Below are 16,145 nucleotides of genomic sequence, written 5' to 3'. Positions count from 1 at the left end.
TTTATATTTCCTTAATTATAAATAACTGGGTAAACTGTTGTCCTTAACTTCCCTTCTACTCTAAAATTGTATAACGTAAGAAAAAATCTGATCTCATGGGAAGAAACGAAAATGTAAGCAGGTTATTTTCCAAGAAACACACAATAAGTTAGGAATGCAGGTTGAGAATCTAGGCTGTGTGTGCCTGCCAAAGTTTGTTTTCCGTGAAGAGGAGACTTTCATTAAACTTGTTTTTGTATCTTTGTCCTACTGTGTTGACACCAGCACAGCCATTCAAAAACAGCGGTAGCAGCAGATGTTAATAGAATGCTTCTTGTGTCATGGACTTTATATTTAGCAAATCCAACAACCGTTACCAAGTACAGATACTACTGCCATCACAGGAATGTAACTAAAACCCAGAGATTAACGAACCGGACTAAGGTCATACAGAAAGGAGGTAGTAGAAGGTGGTTTGTTTGACACAGCAATTGAGGCACTGGATCCAAGTTTCTGTGTTGTTTCTGATTCCAGCTTCCTGCTGGTGCACACCCACAGAGGGGGCAAGTGATGGTGCAAGTACATAGGTTCTTGCCACTCACATAGGAAATCCAGGTTGAATTCTGGGTCCAGACCTGGCAGTTATGGGCAATTTTTAAAATTAAAAAAAAATTGAAAGAATTTAGTAGAAAGAAGAGCAGAGCTGGAATTTGACTCCAGTTGGACATTTTTGAGCCATGCACTCTAACATTTATGTTAACATTATTTAAAATCGGGGAAGTTGTTAGTCATTGTAACCTGTTAGTTTTTCCTCAGTTTGTTTATTAAGATTAGGCTAGCATTTGTGGGTATTCTAAGGGAGAAGTGCATGGAAATAGAAAAGTTTCATGGGAAGCAAGGAAATCCTGACCTGGTTGGGTACAAAGGATGGTGTCAGGAGGATCTCAGATTAGGGGTGGGAAAAAATTTTGATCCTAATATTACTGCAACACTTAAGTCCTACTGAAATCCAGGATGGAAAAAGATCTTCAGATATGAAGTGTAGAATAGATTCTCTGATCCTGAGCTCTGTGAATTTGGAATCATGATGTCAGTCATTGCTTTTTCACCCCTGCTGCCTCACCATGTCTGCACATTAAAGGACCAAAAATGTCTTCCTCTGAGCTGTTCAAACCCAGTAGAACAGCAGTTGGGATTGTAAACCTAATTGGTATTCTCTCTGGCAGTGGGAGTTAGGGTAAGCCCCAAATAACATTGAGGAATTTAGTAATTGGCCCTTTGCTAAAAGTCACATTTGTCCTTGAATAGCCAGCGTTATACCTGTGTCCACTCTAATTTGCTAGTGTATGTATTGCAGCTCCGACACTATAATCCCAGCTATCCTGAACACACTCCGTTTCCAGGGACTTCATGGGAATTCAATGGGCCGAGGGATGTAAAGTGCCTGTTTTACTCCCTGGCAATTGCAAGTGGTAAAGAAATGCTGGTGTTATTCTCCTGTTCCCAAAGCAGTTGGTGTCAGAAAGAACTGGAAGACCATGAAAAGCAGGCAGTGCTGTATTATATTTTTAACGAAACTCGGGATGTGCACTGTATTGCAGATCCAATACTTAATTTTAAAATGACTTGTCAACCTTACTACCACTGTTAAACGGCCTTTCCTCCACAGCCACCTAGAAGATGGAGATAGACACACTCCTAGCCTGCCACAGTGCTGTGGCAAGTCTTTAGACGCTGGTGAACTGTTCTTAACACAGAAAATAACTGAAATTAGGAATGAACCAAATTACCTGCCCTATGATAGTAACTATAATGTCTAAGAATTCTTCAAATTTTGAACCAACCATATCCAATGATGAGTTTGCTCTGCTTTTAAACATTCAGTGCATTGAGCATGGATTTCTACATAGAGCCAATATCATGTCTTTTGATACGACTTTGCATTTTGATTTACTTTATTTGTTTAAAATGCAGAGGCGTAATTAATGCATCTTGTAGTTTTAGTATTTTCCTTTTCATAAAATGGAAATAAACTGGCTTTACCTGAATCTTAACAAATAAAGCTATATTGGTAGTAAACAATTTTGTTTTCAGTTATATCTCCAGTACCGACAAAATAATTCAAGATTTTTCTTTTTTGCCACTACAGCTTAAGCTGCTGATCTCAGTGTTGTTCTTTTTATTCCCTGTGATTAGGTCAGCTGTTCTTCCACTGGATTATTAACAATATCATTATACTATCATAATTTGTTATTTTAATGATTAGTAATTATTACTATTTACTTTGACATAAGTAGTCAAAGACACAATTTGAGTGCTAACATGTTTTCCTACATGTGAAAAATTGTCCATGATTTGGTACTATGTTCTTACTGATGAATGCAAAATTATTTTTCTTTGATAAGTGCATGCTATGCCTAGCAAATGCAGAGTTATTCACGTAAATGACCTTGAAATTGTGATAACAGAATTGCCTTTGGATTGACAGAATTATGCAGACCTTTGTTACCCAGCAATGGAAACAAAGCAAAGAAAAATCCAATTGCCTACATAACAAAAAGTTATCAGAGAAAAAAGTGAAATCCCCCCTGCATTTATTTTCCACCTTGCGCAGGTAGGTATCTGATAATGCCATCATTGTCTTAACGCTAAGCCTGTGATGTTCTCAGCACCTGTGTATTTTCTTTATGACTTCAAAAAAAAAAAAAAAAAAGAAGAAGAAAGTTATGGAGTTGCTATTGTAGTTAGTTCTGTATAAGATTTGGTATGCATAAGAACAAAAAAAAATTGTTGCAAGTATTTTTTCCATCCAGGAAAATTGTTTCAAGTCTTGTGGTCATCCTGTACGTCCCTTTGATTTCAATATTGACACGCTAGTCTATATTGATACAGTTTGACATTCAGTTGAGCTTGAGCGTGACATTGTTCTCCAGGCTCTGTCAGAGTCTCGATCTGTCCTGTGATTAACTGTTGTTCAATTTCGAAGGTCGCCAAGTTACCCTCCCCCTGGTTGCGGTAAAAGCAAATCCAAGTTGAAATCTGAACAAGATGGAATCTCCAAAACACATAAGCTGTTGAGGAGGACTTGTTCCAGCACAGTCAAGACTGACGACATGTGCCCGGCCAAATCACACAGGACCTTTGGTCGCTCCCTGTCCAGCGACCCCAGGGCTGAGCAGGCAGTGACAACAATTAAATCACACAAACTCTTGACCCGCCCGTGCTCCACAGCCGTTAAACAAGAGGACTGCTTCACTCTCAAGTCACATAAACTATTGACTCCTTCTTGTCCTGGGGACCCGCGATGTGAGCACAATACCAACTTGAAACCCCACAAACTGTTAAGCAGGTCTTACTCCAGTAGTCTCCGAATGGAAGAATTATACGGTCTGAAAAATCACAAATTGCTCAGCAAGTCTTATTCCAGTGCCCCCAAGTCATCCAAAACCGAGATTTTCAAGGAACCCAATGCAGAGAGCAGGAGGCTCTCTCTTACCTCAGGGCTTATTGGTATCTTAACACCATCTTCATCTTCATCTTCCCAGTCTGCTGTGCGTAAATATTTTCTTTTAAATGTTGGCTTAGTTTTGGGGTAAGAAAGGTCTGGTGTTGGAAAGAAGTAAGATTTTGTTTGTTTTTTCTTATTTATTTTTAATTCTGTTTTCAACTTGAGGATATGGTTTTGTACACTGGCAGTGAAACGTTACTTTTCATCCTAACCCAATAAATGGTGGTTGGTTGATTTACATTCCTGTCCCAATTGCTGTCACAGTAATGAATGACAGTAAAAATGCAAGGAAAACCAAGTCTTTCCTTTCACACAAACATACATTTATACTTATTTTTAAAGTTGACTTACCTAATTTCTGGTTTTCTCACGTGGGTAATGGAGAACCATGTTCGTCTTACAACTCAATAACCTCCTTCTAGTTAAATGTGAGAGAAGAACTTCGAACATAAACAATTTTACATAAACTTCGAACATAAACAATTTTACATAAACAATTTTACTGATGAAGAGAAGCAGCATTTACAATTGTGTCCCAGAACTTCATCTAAGCTTTACGCTGAAGTCACTTTCACTAACACTGAGTTGAGGGGATTTGAGTCCAGAAGGTGACTGTCTAAGTGCTTTGGATGATGTGTTTTGAGAAGCAGTCTTATACAAAATTTATCTCTGGAGTCACTTATTTCAGATACAGAAATAGACTTATGTGATTCTTTGTATAATCAAAATGATTGATTAAAAAGTTTTGTTTACTCTTCATGTACATATGTCTGTGAGTTAGGAGTGCTTATTTACATCTGACCTTATATTGGACACATCAGAAAATAGGCGAAATTGAAAAGTAGTATGAAAAGTTAGATAATGTTTTCATGAAATAACACTATTCTTACGCACTTATAGATTTGTTTCCAAAATTAAGTCTTCAATAATGACACAAGATTGGTAATTTTATGTGAGTGTCCTAAATTAAGCCTATTTCTATTCAATGATAAAGGATATGGAAAAAGCCATGTTGAGCAATGACCTCACAGAATTTTTGTTATGGTAATATCACTCAAGAAAGATAGTTTCAGATATTTTATAAAAGAAAATGTCTTCGTGTCTTTCCATGTGGTCAAGCATAATCTGTGATTTGCCAATCTACCATTCCTTGCAGCTGTCTAAATTTCCCTGGAGGAATAACTATGTGCTTGTAAATTAGAATTGAAATATATTCACTGAGAAGAGGACATGGAGCCTTTGATGATAAGCAAAAGAGTAAACAAAGTTTGTAGTGATCTAAAGATGCCGTAATTTCACTAGAAGGTCAGAAAGTCAAGGATGATATTTAGTTTAAGCAAAATGGCAGAATGGTTCATAGAGTAATAAATTAATTCTGAAATATTGATATAATCAATGAGTTAAATATTTCGTAGTTTTTTTAAGAAACATCACTTCTGTATTCGCTACTAAAAAGTAAAAGGCTCTAATTTTTATGTTTTCTCAACTGAACCATTGATTTGTTCTTTTCCCTTAATTTTTATAGCCAAATGGTGCAAAATGCATTCCAATACGGGACCGTGGCTTTCTAGTGCAGGTAGGAGCAGAGAATCCATGCATATTAGAAATATTTTAGTTAATTCTGGGTTTTCCCAAACATTTCTGAACTGGACTTGGGTTTTTACCCTTTATTGTTCTTTTCAGACAATTGAGTTTGCTGAGCAGCGGATCCCTGTATTGAATGAATACTGTGTGGTTTGCGATGAGCCACATGTGTTTCAAAATGGCCCCATGCTTCGGGTAAGTAGTTCTTATTTGGAGAACTTAGTGTCATTTTTGAATGAAAAGGTGAAAATATGAAACACATTAGTAAAGAAGTACAAATTAAAATGAATAGTCTCAATTGAACAAATGATTTAACATATCAAGCGGTACACTTTTGACAAAATGAACTGTAGTGTCACTTTTAAGAGAGCCTGTGAAACAGCAAGTAGTTCGCTTTTAGGAACACCATTCTTACTGTGATTCTTGGATATTTCGAACTGGCATCTCTCTATTCATCAACGTATCAGCAGTAAGCACCCTAACCTGCAGGGTTTTGAAGGAACACCTTTTACAGAGTTACATAAGAAAGGTGCTTACACAGTGCTTCTTCAAAGCCACATGATCTAAGATGCTTAATATAGTGACAACGGTATAGTCTCTTCGCCGGTTAGGAGAGCTGCCCAGCAGCTCAGGCAAAAGATTTCCAGAATGGTCAGCTTGCTGACACCTGCAGCACATCATCCAGGAAGAATGCCAGTGGAAGGAGCAGTGTATGTGGATACATTCATTTGGGAAGGATTACTTCATTTCACATGTCTCTTGTGGTGTTAAGTTGTTAACTATTCAAATAACCCATACATCATTACCTTAAGTGGAAAATTTCAATGATTTTTAGTACATTCAGTGTTGTTTATCCATGTTCACTATCTAACTCTAGGGTGTTTTCTGGAATGAAGTCTCATAGCTGTTAAGTCTCTTCCAATTTCTCCTTTCCCCTCATCCTCTGATGATTAGTATCTATTTTCTGTCTGTTTGGATTTCCTGACAACAGGACATTTGATATAGATGAGACCATACAAGTTATGGTCTTGTGTTTCTGGCTTCTTTGACTGTTTTCAAAGTTCATCATTGTAGCATTGTCATTACTTTATTCCTTTTTATGATGAAATAATATTCCATTGTATGGAACTTCTGGGGCATATATTACCTCTTTTCAATTTTTGAGGAAGGACTAAACTTTTCAACTACGTTTGTACTATTATGCATTTTTACCAGCAATGGATGCTCACTGATGATGCTGCGATGTAGCTCTAATGGGGCAGGCTGAGATGATCCAAAAATTATTCTTAATATAAGTAAGCATTTCCTCGTGTCAAGCAGAAATAACAAAATTGCACAATCATTTAACAAAAAGCGATGATTCAATCAATCACGGATTCAGAATGGTGCTTTATCTTTGAGAGAATAGATGACAGATAGTAAAGATCAATTATCAGTTAATTTCATTATTAAATCCAGAATAAGATATTGTTTCATGAGTATTCTGCTTAAATAAATTCAAATATGTATTACAAACATGACATTTATGTTTATAAAATAGCTATGAAAGGAGTTTTTAAACATTTCCTGAAATACAAAAAATGTTAACAAAATTATCACTCTCTGGACTTTTAAATTATTCTTTATCTTTTCACGAATATAATTCCAAGACCAGAATGAAATTGTGTTTAAGAGTTTAAAACAAAATGTAGCATTGTGCCTTAAATAACCACTCAAGATGCAAAGTTTTGAAGTCAGGCAGAATTCAGCTTTTGTCCATATTATTTGCATGGTGTTGAACAAATTGCTTTACTTCTGTAAACCCTAATCTTTATTATTTGTGCTGCAGGAGCAAAACCACCTAAGCCGAAAGAGTTTCATGAAAATCAAATAAAGAAGCATTATGCAAAATATATGCATGTAATGTCTGATACACAGAAACCTACCATCACCTTTCTCCTGTTTAACAGATATTAGCTCAATGTTTGTATTATCGTTTCTTGGCACTTTTTTATTTGTTTCTGGCTGAGTAAAGAACCCAAGTTTTCCCTTCTCTTTAAAAATCTTTTTTAATAGTCTGGCAAAAATGGCCTGAATCAACTCTTTGTGTGTTATGGAAATTAACTGAAAGCTTGTAGCAACTCCAGCAACACTTATTCAAAAGAAATGGTTGAATTTTGTAAGAAATACAAAATTTGTATGCTTAAACTTATTCTAATCTCATTTCCCATTTCAATGGCACTGTTGAAAATTGTAAGCTACATTCCTGGTACTAGAGGAAGCAGAATGGCCATCAATCACAAAGAACTGTTATTGCATCTCTGAATGACAAGCTAAAAACACTTCCCTATTTCCACATGACTGGGCACTCACCAAGAACTAGAGAGTGATAAGATGTAGAACAAATAATTCAGTTATTGTTATGAGAGTCTGGACAACAATGAGATGCACAAAATACTGAACAAAAAAAAATCTTAGAAACAAGGAATGAGTTACCTAAAATGACTACGAAAAATGCACACATTTCTTGTGACTCTGGAAGGTCATGTGCTTGTCCTTGACACTGAGCATGCTCAAGATATACTTCAGAATATCTTACAGGTCAGCTCTGGCTGAACTTAAGACTCTATACAAGCAGGAAGTTAAGGGTAAAGAACTATGAACTCTGGCTCAAATTTGAAGGCGTGCTCCAACAGACACACAAAAGCCTCAGTTTCAATAATTAACTGACCCTTAACTGAAGAAAACCCGAGATCAAATAAGACACTGAACACAGTTGCAACAGAAACAGTTTAGAAAATTACAAAATAAGTTACCATATGCAATAAGAAAGTTAATACCAAGGAGGACCAGTTGCTGATTTCCAAAGTGACACCTTATTATGCTCAAAAAGACCATTTTTCAGCAAAAAAAAAATTATAAAGCATGCAAAGAGATAAGAAAGCAAGATCCATTCATGTTAAAAGGAGTCAACAGAAAGAGGTTCGGGGAAAGCACAAGATATTGGAATGAATAGACAAGGACTTTCAATCACCAGTTTCCTTTTAAAGTTCAAAAAGGTACAGGAAATCACATCCAAATGGCTAAGGAAACAATGAAAGAAAAATATCAGCAGATAGAATTCATAAAAATGAACCAAAGAGAAATGCCAAGGCTGAAAAATACAACTGAAATGTAAAAAAAATCAATCAAGGACTTTAAGGGCTAGGTTAAGAAAGCAGAAAAAAGGATAAATGAATTTCGAACTTGAAGACAGGTAAATCAAGATTATCTATCCTAGAAAGCCACAAATTAAGCTGTATATGAACAAAGCGTAAGATATTCATGAAACACCATCAGATATGTAACATATAGATAATGGACATGCCAGAAGAGGAGGAAGCAATGCAGGAAAAATGTAAAATTAATATGCCTTGCAACACCCCTGATTCATGAAATATACCAACCGAAATGCTCATCAACAGAAGACTGAATGAGAAAACTATGGGTTCATCTACTCCATGGAACACTACTCAGCTATTTCAAAAAATGAAATTCATGAAACAATAACTTATTCTGGATTTAATAATGAAAGTAATTGATTATTAATCTATGCTATCAGTCATCTATTCTCTCAAAGATAAAGCACCATTCTAAATCCATGATTGATTAAATCATCATCTTTGTTAATGAATGTGCAATTTTGTTATTTCTGCTTGACACGAGGAAATGCTTACCTATATTAAGAATAATTTTTGGATCATCTCAGCCTGCCCCATTAGAACTACATTGTAGCATCGTCAGTACACATCCATTGATTTTGGTCCATTGCTTGAATCCTGGTCATATCACTTCCACTTCAGAGAATAATAGTAGTGGTATCAATAGCAAACCCTTGATGAACACTTTCTTTAAGTGAACATATGTTCATAGAGATTTATTTGCATTACGAAATTTAGTGTTCTGAAAGGTGGGTCTTAGTTTCTCTGCACATGAGGAAAGCAGAAGTTTGTAGAGTGTCGGTTTACTATAAGCAGTAAAAATAATACCTTTCCTTGGCATTGTGCCACCAGCTCATGAGCTTGGATGAACAGCAGGGTGGAGGGAGGTTAGGCTTTGTACTTCAATGGCTGATGATTTGTTTCTGTGGGAAGTGTTAAAGATTGTAGTGGCTATTGATATGAGAGGATTTCACAAAGTAGATGGAATATGGAAAGAAAAGATCATCTTGGTTTGTGGAACAAAAATTATTTTTTCACAAGACACATTTCTGTGAGCTTTTTGTAGTTTCTGTATTTCCATGGATTTCAAATAATGTTTATTTAAAAATAAATTTATCTTTTAATTCCTTGCCTGTCACACATTAAGTTCTTTCATATTCCTGTGCCTTACTCCAAATTTTGACTTGATCTATGTCTGTATCAATAAGATTTGATTTTTTTCTAGAAGTAAAAAATCTTTGGGAGCATCAAAGAAAATATCTTTGGGATGAATATATTTTGGATAGTTATCACATGGTTTAATGTTGCTCTGATTCAGAGTATCATCTAAGAAAAGCAAAACTTTACTGTGTTTTCAACAGTAATATTAGAAGTGACATCTTAAATCTGATGAAGAACTTAAAGCCTAGGAAATTTTATGCTCAAAGGGAAAAAGACAGATTAATTTCAATAGATTTTTAAACCCAAGTTGGGCTCACTCACTTTTTCTAGATCTCTCCTGAACTTATTCAGCAACATGTTCAGCTCTAAATTTGAGCTAAAATGTTGAAAATAGGAATTTATTTTTATGTGCAATTGACCAACAAATTGATACACTGACCACTTATTCAGCTGATATGGCACATTGCATCTGTACTAAACCCAAAGGTATGAAGAGTATAGTTGTAACTCAGTTGGAGATTAAACAGGAGATAGTAAAATTGAACTTGTTTAAAAATATGTATCTAACGACAATGAACTTTTAAGTTCTTGTCTTTCCACATACATTCTTTCTCTTACTTTTTCCTCTTTATTTCAAGCCTGATTATTTTTTAAATCACGTATCTCCCTTGAACCCCTATTCCTCAGCAGTGTTAAAGAAGATTTTAATCACAACTTGCAATCCTCTCACTCTACCTAGGTGTCTAGGCGAAGACATCACACTTTCTGCATCATATGGAACTCAACTACGTACTTATTTAGAAACACCTCTGTCTCTAAATGTCATTCCTAACGCTTAAGTTTGTGTCTAAATGTCACTCCTGTTTACACCAGAAGAATGGTTCAAAATCCTGCATTTTTTAACTTGGAAGTACAGTTTGGATGATTACCAGAAACCCAAACTAAAAACAATTTAATGGTTTCCTATGATTTGGAGTCAATACAAGTATTCAGGCACCAGACTGTTTTAAATGTTGATTGTGTTTTCATCAGTGCTGATTTGGAAAACAACAACATCAGCTAAACCAGGGACTAGTGCCAGAAATGACACTTGTGCCAGCTTCCATGCTCATGTCTGTTTGTTGTGTTCAACTCAAACATCCCAGTCCTGGGTCAGTGCAGTTGTCTTCTTTGGACTGTGAAGTTCCTGTACTTAGCTAGAACAAACCAAATGGCTACACCGACTAATGTCTTTATAGTTAGACCTCTGTCTGATATTTGTGGTCATTATATACGTGTAATACTGGCAGATGGTCACGTTTCCCACATTAGCAGATTATGATATTTTCTTCTCCTCTGTATCAAAAGGTTTACGTGCCCTGAGTGATTTCGCCAGGTGTAAGATTCTGGTCCACTGGTTCTCAGATGTTTACAAAGGTCTGCACCCTACTTGAGTGAAAATATATACTCATAATGGCGCCAGACTCAATTGTGATTCCTGGGAATCTATTCAAAAACTATTCATTCACTCATTTCATTTGAAAGCTAGAAACGGGGAGATAGCACTTTCACACTTCCACACTCGCATACACCAGCCGTGTGGGCCGTCGCAAAGCCACAGGCTGGGTTGTCCACAAGTGTGTCAGGAACCCAACCATTTCAACCATCGCAGGCTCTCTCAGGGTGCTCTTTTACAAAGCAGTCCCAGTACAGGATGGGTTCCAACTGGAATAACCTATAGATTTATCAGTTTTTTGTTGTGGTTTCTATCAATATTTTGCTAGAACAAAAAGACCTAGAATGTATCATTTGTATGTTTGATAAAGGGTAATTTAAAGATATTGAAAACTCAAATCTTCTAAATTATGCTTAAGTTCTAAAATACCTTTAATGGAATGAAATAGTTTTTGGAAACACATTTTTGTGTTCACATCTCAATTGTTTTGATTCAAATAAATTAAAAAGACTTTCATTTTAGTACACATGAAAGTTTCATATGCTATTAAATGGTTCATAATGAATATTTTACAGTGAATATTATGGTTCTGTTGATAATAGATGGATTTTCCATGACCTTACAGTCTTAATAATGTAGATAAACTTCCTCAAAGTGATAGAATCATAATATAAAAAATAGTGATATTTTTTGAATTTAATGTTTATATAAAGAAAAAATTAATTGATAAATAATAAAGCTGTTGCTTATATTTAGGCATCCATATATCGCGCTAAAGCAAGTCCAATAAACCACATTATTACACTCCTCTGGCAATAGCTACTAAATGTGCTGTTTTCTGTGCATGTTCTGTGTAAGTAGCACCGTAATAGTAGAATTTGTCAGGAAGGGAGTTGAGTGAAAACATATCTATGTTTGGTTCAGGAACTGATTCCCTCTCTGATGGTTGGATAGGGTGGGTGTTTTCAGAGACAGCTCATCTTGATAAACTAATCTGAGGCTCTTTCAGTGCGCCACCTTGTGATGATATCTGGAACTTTCCAGGAATACAATCTGAACAGATGAGAAAACATGAGTAACCTACAAAAACACATTATTAAAAGCATATCTCAAAATTAAACTCACTTGTATTTTCAGCATTTCTCAAAATTTGTGATAAAAATGAGTGAAATGTAACACTTATTATTTGAAACTCCTACTAGCAATTACTTGATATGTGTGGTATATGAACTGATTACATCACTGTCTCTCTGTGATTGCTACGTTAAAGTAAAAAAGGAAGACACAGATTATTATGGATTTAATGTGTGCTTTTACATCTACTTTTCAGTAGGAAGACCAAAAAAAAAAGCTTGATTTGTTTTGTTTTAATTTCCCAAAATCAAAGTTCTCAAGTATAGGCAATTTCTACCTGATTTGCTTCTTAACACTGTTGTGATAGCAGATTACTAGAATTTAGCCGAATATATTTAAGTATGGAAAAACATTATTTTTTCTACCAAAAACATACACAAAAGAATATATGTAAATATAAGGCAGTATTCTAGTCACAATTTCAGCATCAAATATTATTTTATTGTTTAAAACCACATGATAAATGGCATGTGCCTGAGGTTTATAACTTAAAGTGTGTGAGGGAGATGAAACAGAAATTGTCAAAGTCTGAGACATTACTTGTTATGCAAGATAGGGAAGCAGGTGGTTTGGGTGAAATTGCTAAAAAAAAAAATTGAAATGGCTGTTAAAGCAATGCGAGAATACATGAAGACTTTGGGTTTGGTGAGAAAGTGTGCTGAGAGAGACATGGAAGAATTACTTTGTGTCTCTCATATTCTCCCATTATCCCTTGGAAATTTTTCTGTATTGTGATTTTTTAAATTGAACTCTTAGGATAGTGAGACATTTATTTCATTTTATTTCCATTTGGAAGCATAATTTTGTACTGATAGATGTTTTCTGTTACTCTAGGTCCCTGAAAATAGATGGATAGATAAATATATAGGAAGACAGAAAATCAATGAGTTCAAATAAAACTAATTATTACTCATGTTCATCAGTAAGCCTTATCCTATTTTTCAACGTTCAAGTTGATTTATTTCAGTCATCACACAGTGATGGTTAATTTGCCAAGAGTATTGTTAAAAAGTAAAATGCCTTTTCTGTGTCATGGTTTACTGCCTGGGGGAACTTCGGGTAGCTGACCCATGAATAAATTCCTGGACGCTTTGTGATTTCCAAGGCTTGTGTTCTGCCTGGATTCTTGTTGGGATTATATTCAGACACCAGTATGGCATCTGGTGCTATTGTGAACGTGGAACAGTGGCTGTGTCTCTTGTTTCAGACCGTCTCATGTTCTATGTCCCAGAAAGTGAACAAAAGAAACAGTTGAATGAGAATACACATATATAACACACAAAAATGAAAGGTTAAGAATGAGCTAAATACTCCCGTAGAAGAAACGGTAGTGGAAATTGAACAGTCTGTTCTATGTGTATCAAAGTACAGACAGCAGTGTCAATAGTTTGAGTCTGGGTGTAGAACTTTCTCCAACTAATTTCCTCCTACAGTCCTAGTGTTTCTACAGTGGCACTAGACAGTGCTTTTAAGGCCAACAAAGGATAAGTATCAACTTTTTTTTCCCCCTAGAATTCTGTTTAGGGGGAAGTCAGTCAGAAATGTGATCAGTCTGGCTTTCAAGCCATCAAGCCTCACATTTGGGCTCATTCTGATCATAAACTAGATGTTCAGAAAGAGGTTGTTGATCCCTGTCGGCTAAGCGGGGAACCAGGTTGTCCTCTGAAGGAAGCGTGCATAGGAGCAGCAGCACTAACAAATGGCTTTTGTCTGCTGTGCAGAGGCTCCATGGATTGCATCGTGTTAGGCTTCATCAGCTACCTAATGCAATGTAACGTGGGAGATAAGATAAATCAGAGAGTTGACACTATATTAGACTTGAAAGATGAGCGCTCTTCCAAAGTAATTGCAGAGTATATATTTCAGTGCTGTTGACTTCGGGAGGTTATTGAAGTCAAAAGTCTTTGCAACAAAACCAATCTTTCAAGAACTGGGTAGCCAAGAAGCAGAGTCATGTCCATTTTTTTCTGGACACAGTGTTCTTAGGAAAATGGGGAATTTTCCTTTGAGAATTTGTTTTATGCAATATTTGTATTTAACCTTAGTTTTACTTTTAAATTGCAAGCTTATCCTGTTCAGGGATATTTTTCACCTATTGCTAAGCTGTTTTGTATGCAAGTGCCTAAAATAGGTGAAATGGATAATTCTTTATATTTGCTGCTATATTACTCATTACTCTCTATTCATTATTATATAACTTCAGGAAATTACTTTTTATTAAAAAATGTAGAAAGCTTTTATTTTCTTGGAAAAAAACTAGAACTTTTCATTTGCTATTTCTATGTGTCATAAGTTTAACTTGGAAATTAAGAGATGGAAAAATTCTGTAATTACATCTACCCCACCTCCTCTTCCCAACCTTCTGTCTTTGCAGCCTACCGTGTGCGAACGAGAACTCTGTGTATTTGCTTTTCAAACCCTGGGAGTAATGAATGAAGCTGCTGATGAAATAGCAACCGGAGCTCAGGTAATGTCACAGGCTACTCATTATTTCTTACTTTGAATATTTTGTTCCAGTGCAGGGGTTACCTTCAACCTGCTGTTTTTCCAGGAAAAGTTTTGATAGCTTCTTTCTTTTATCATGAAGTTGACATATTAAAACCCTGTAACATGCATCATGTAAAACTTGGTAAAGTTATAATGCCATAAAATGGAAGCCAATTTACTTTTTAAATATAGGTGAAAATATAATAAGCAGATGCTATAAAGACTGCATTCAGTTTTACAATACTGTTATCGAGATATGAAGAAAAGATAAAAACAAAGAAATGGCTTGAAAGTAGAGAAGCATTCCATGTTTCTAGGAAAGTAAAAGTAAATTCTACAGTTCAGCATTGTGGCACAGAGGTTAAGCTCTGCCTACAGTAGTGGCATCCCAGGTAAGCACAAGTTTTGAGTCCTGGCCATTCCACTTCCAATTCAGTTCTCTGCCAATGTGCCTAAGAAAGCAGCAGAGATGTGCTTTAGACTTTGACACCATCATGGGATACCTGGATGGAGTTTCATGCTCCTGGCTTCTTCCTGACCCAGCCCAGCTCTAGCCTTTGCAGAGTGAACCAGAAGATGGAAGATGTTGCTCTCTCTCGCTTCCCCCCCTCCTCTCTTTTTCTCTCTCTTTCTTATTCAATCCCTCCCTCCACCCCTGGAACTGACTTTCAAATAAATGAGTAAATAAATCAATCTTTTCTTAAACAAGTAAAACATAAAAATGCCAGGATGGAGTATATCATGAAGAAACGCACCATGTTCTGTAGGAAGCAGTACATTCTCAGTACTCACTGTGTAATTATTTGATAAATGTGGTACGAACAAAAGCCCTAAACATGGGGGCAAGGTGCGGAGGACACTCAGTCTAATTCTTTGCACTCTGTACAAAGCCTACAAATGACTTAAAAACAGTTTTTACGAAATTACCTTCAAACTAGGGGAGAATGAAATTGAGCATGAATAGAAAACATTCAGCTACTAGAAATCATAACCAGGAATTTCACCGGATTGGAGTTTATGTACTCTTGACAGATTTTACCTGGAAAAACAATTAACATGAAGTGTGAAGTGTGAAAAATCTTCTGGTACTACAAACATAACTATATAGAAGTTCAAAAAACTGGAAGACATGAAAACCACAACCGATAAAGAAAGCCAATGCACCTTTTGTAAAGAAATACAGGAAATACTTAACTTGAATAAAGTCAATCAGAGAAAAAATGACTGGTCTTTCAGTTATAAAATTCACAAAGATAGGTGGGGAGAGCGATCTTGCAACACAAAAGTGTCATTCCTTCAAAAGTATAACCTGTTGTAAAGCAGGCATTGCACTTGATAAAGGTATAACAGTTAACTAATACACAGTTAATTAATACATATTGTATGTCTCTTATTCCAGTTATATTAATGAACTAGCTCATATGATTTATTTACTTGAAAGTTTTTAAGGATAATATTTATTTGCATTTAATTATTTATGTGAAACATAGAGTGCTGGAGATACTGAGGGGGCCGGGGGTCTACCCTTTGGGTCACTCCACAAACGCTCATAAAAGCTGAGGCTGGACCAGACCTAAGCTGGGAGTTGAGGAGTCAGTCTCTGTGTCACTAGTGAGTTGCAGGAACTCAAGTACTTGTGCTGTCATCTGCTACCACCTTGATGGCAAGTGAGTTGGAA

General features: G+C 35.9%; 1 protein-coding gene across 2 annotated transcripts in view; it reads left to right on the top strand.

Moving 5' to 3' along the window:
- Positions 1 to 16,145, top strand: part of PARP8 (poly(ADP-ribose) polymerase family member 8) — a 143,199-nt gene that overhangs the window by 106,791 nt on the left and 20,263 nt on the right. For both annotated transcript variants that reach the window (XM_058680118.1, XM_058680117.1), the window contains exons 12-16: positions 2,468 to 2,593; positions 2,966 to 3,530; positions 5,013 to 5,063; positions 5,171 to 5,266; positions 14,355 to 14,447. In XM_058680118.1, coding sequence (XP_058536101.1) covers positions 2,468 to 2,593; positions 2,966 to 3,530; positions 5,013 to 5,063; positions 5,171 to 5,266; positions 14,355 to 14,447 — 931 coding nt within the window. The remainder of the gene's footprint in view (positions 1 to 2,467; positions 2,594 to 2,965; positions 3,531 to 5,012; positions 5,064 to 5,170; positions 5,267 to 14,354; positions 14,448 to 16,145) is intronic.

This window comes from Ochotona princeps, chromosome 23 (genome assembly GCF_030435755.1).
Source record: "Ochotona princeps isolate mOchPri1 chromosome 23, mOchPri1.hap1, whole genome shotgun sequence".
Lineage (NCBI taxonomy): Eukaryota > Metazoa > Chordata > Mammalia > Lagomorpha > Ochotonidae > Ochotona > Ochotona princeps.
This window is presented reverse-complemented; position numbering and strand designations above follow the sequence as displayed.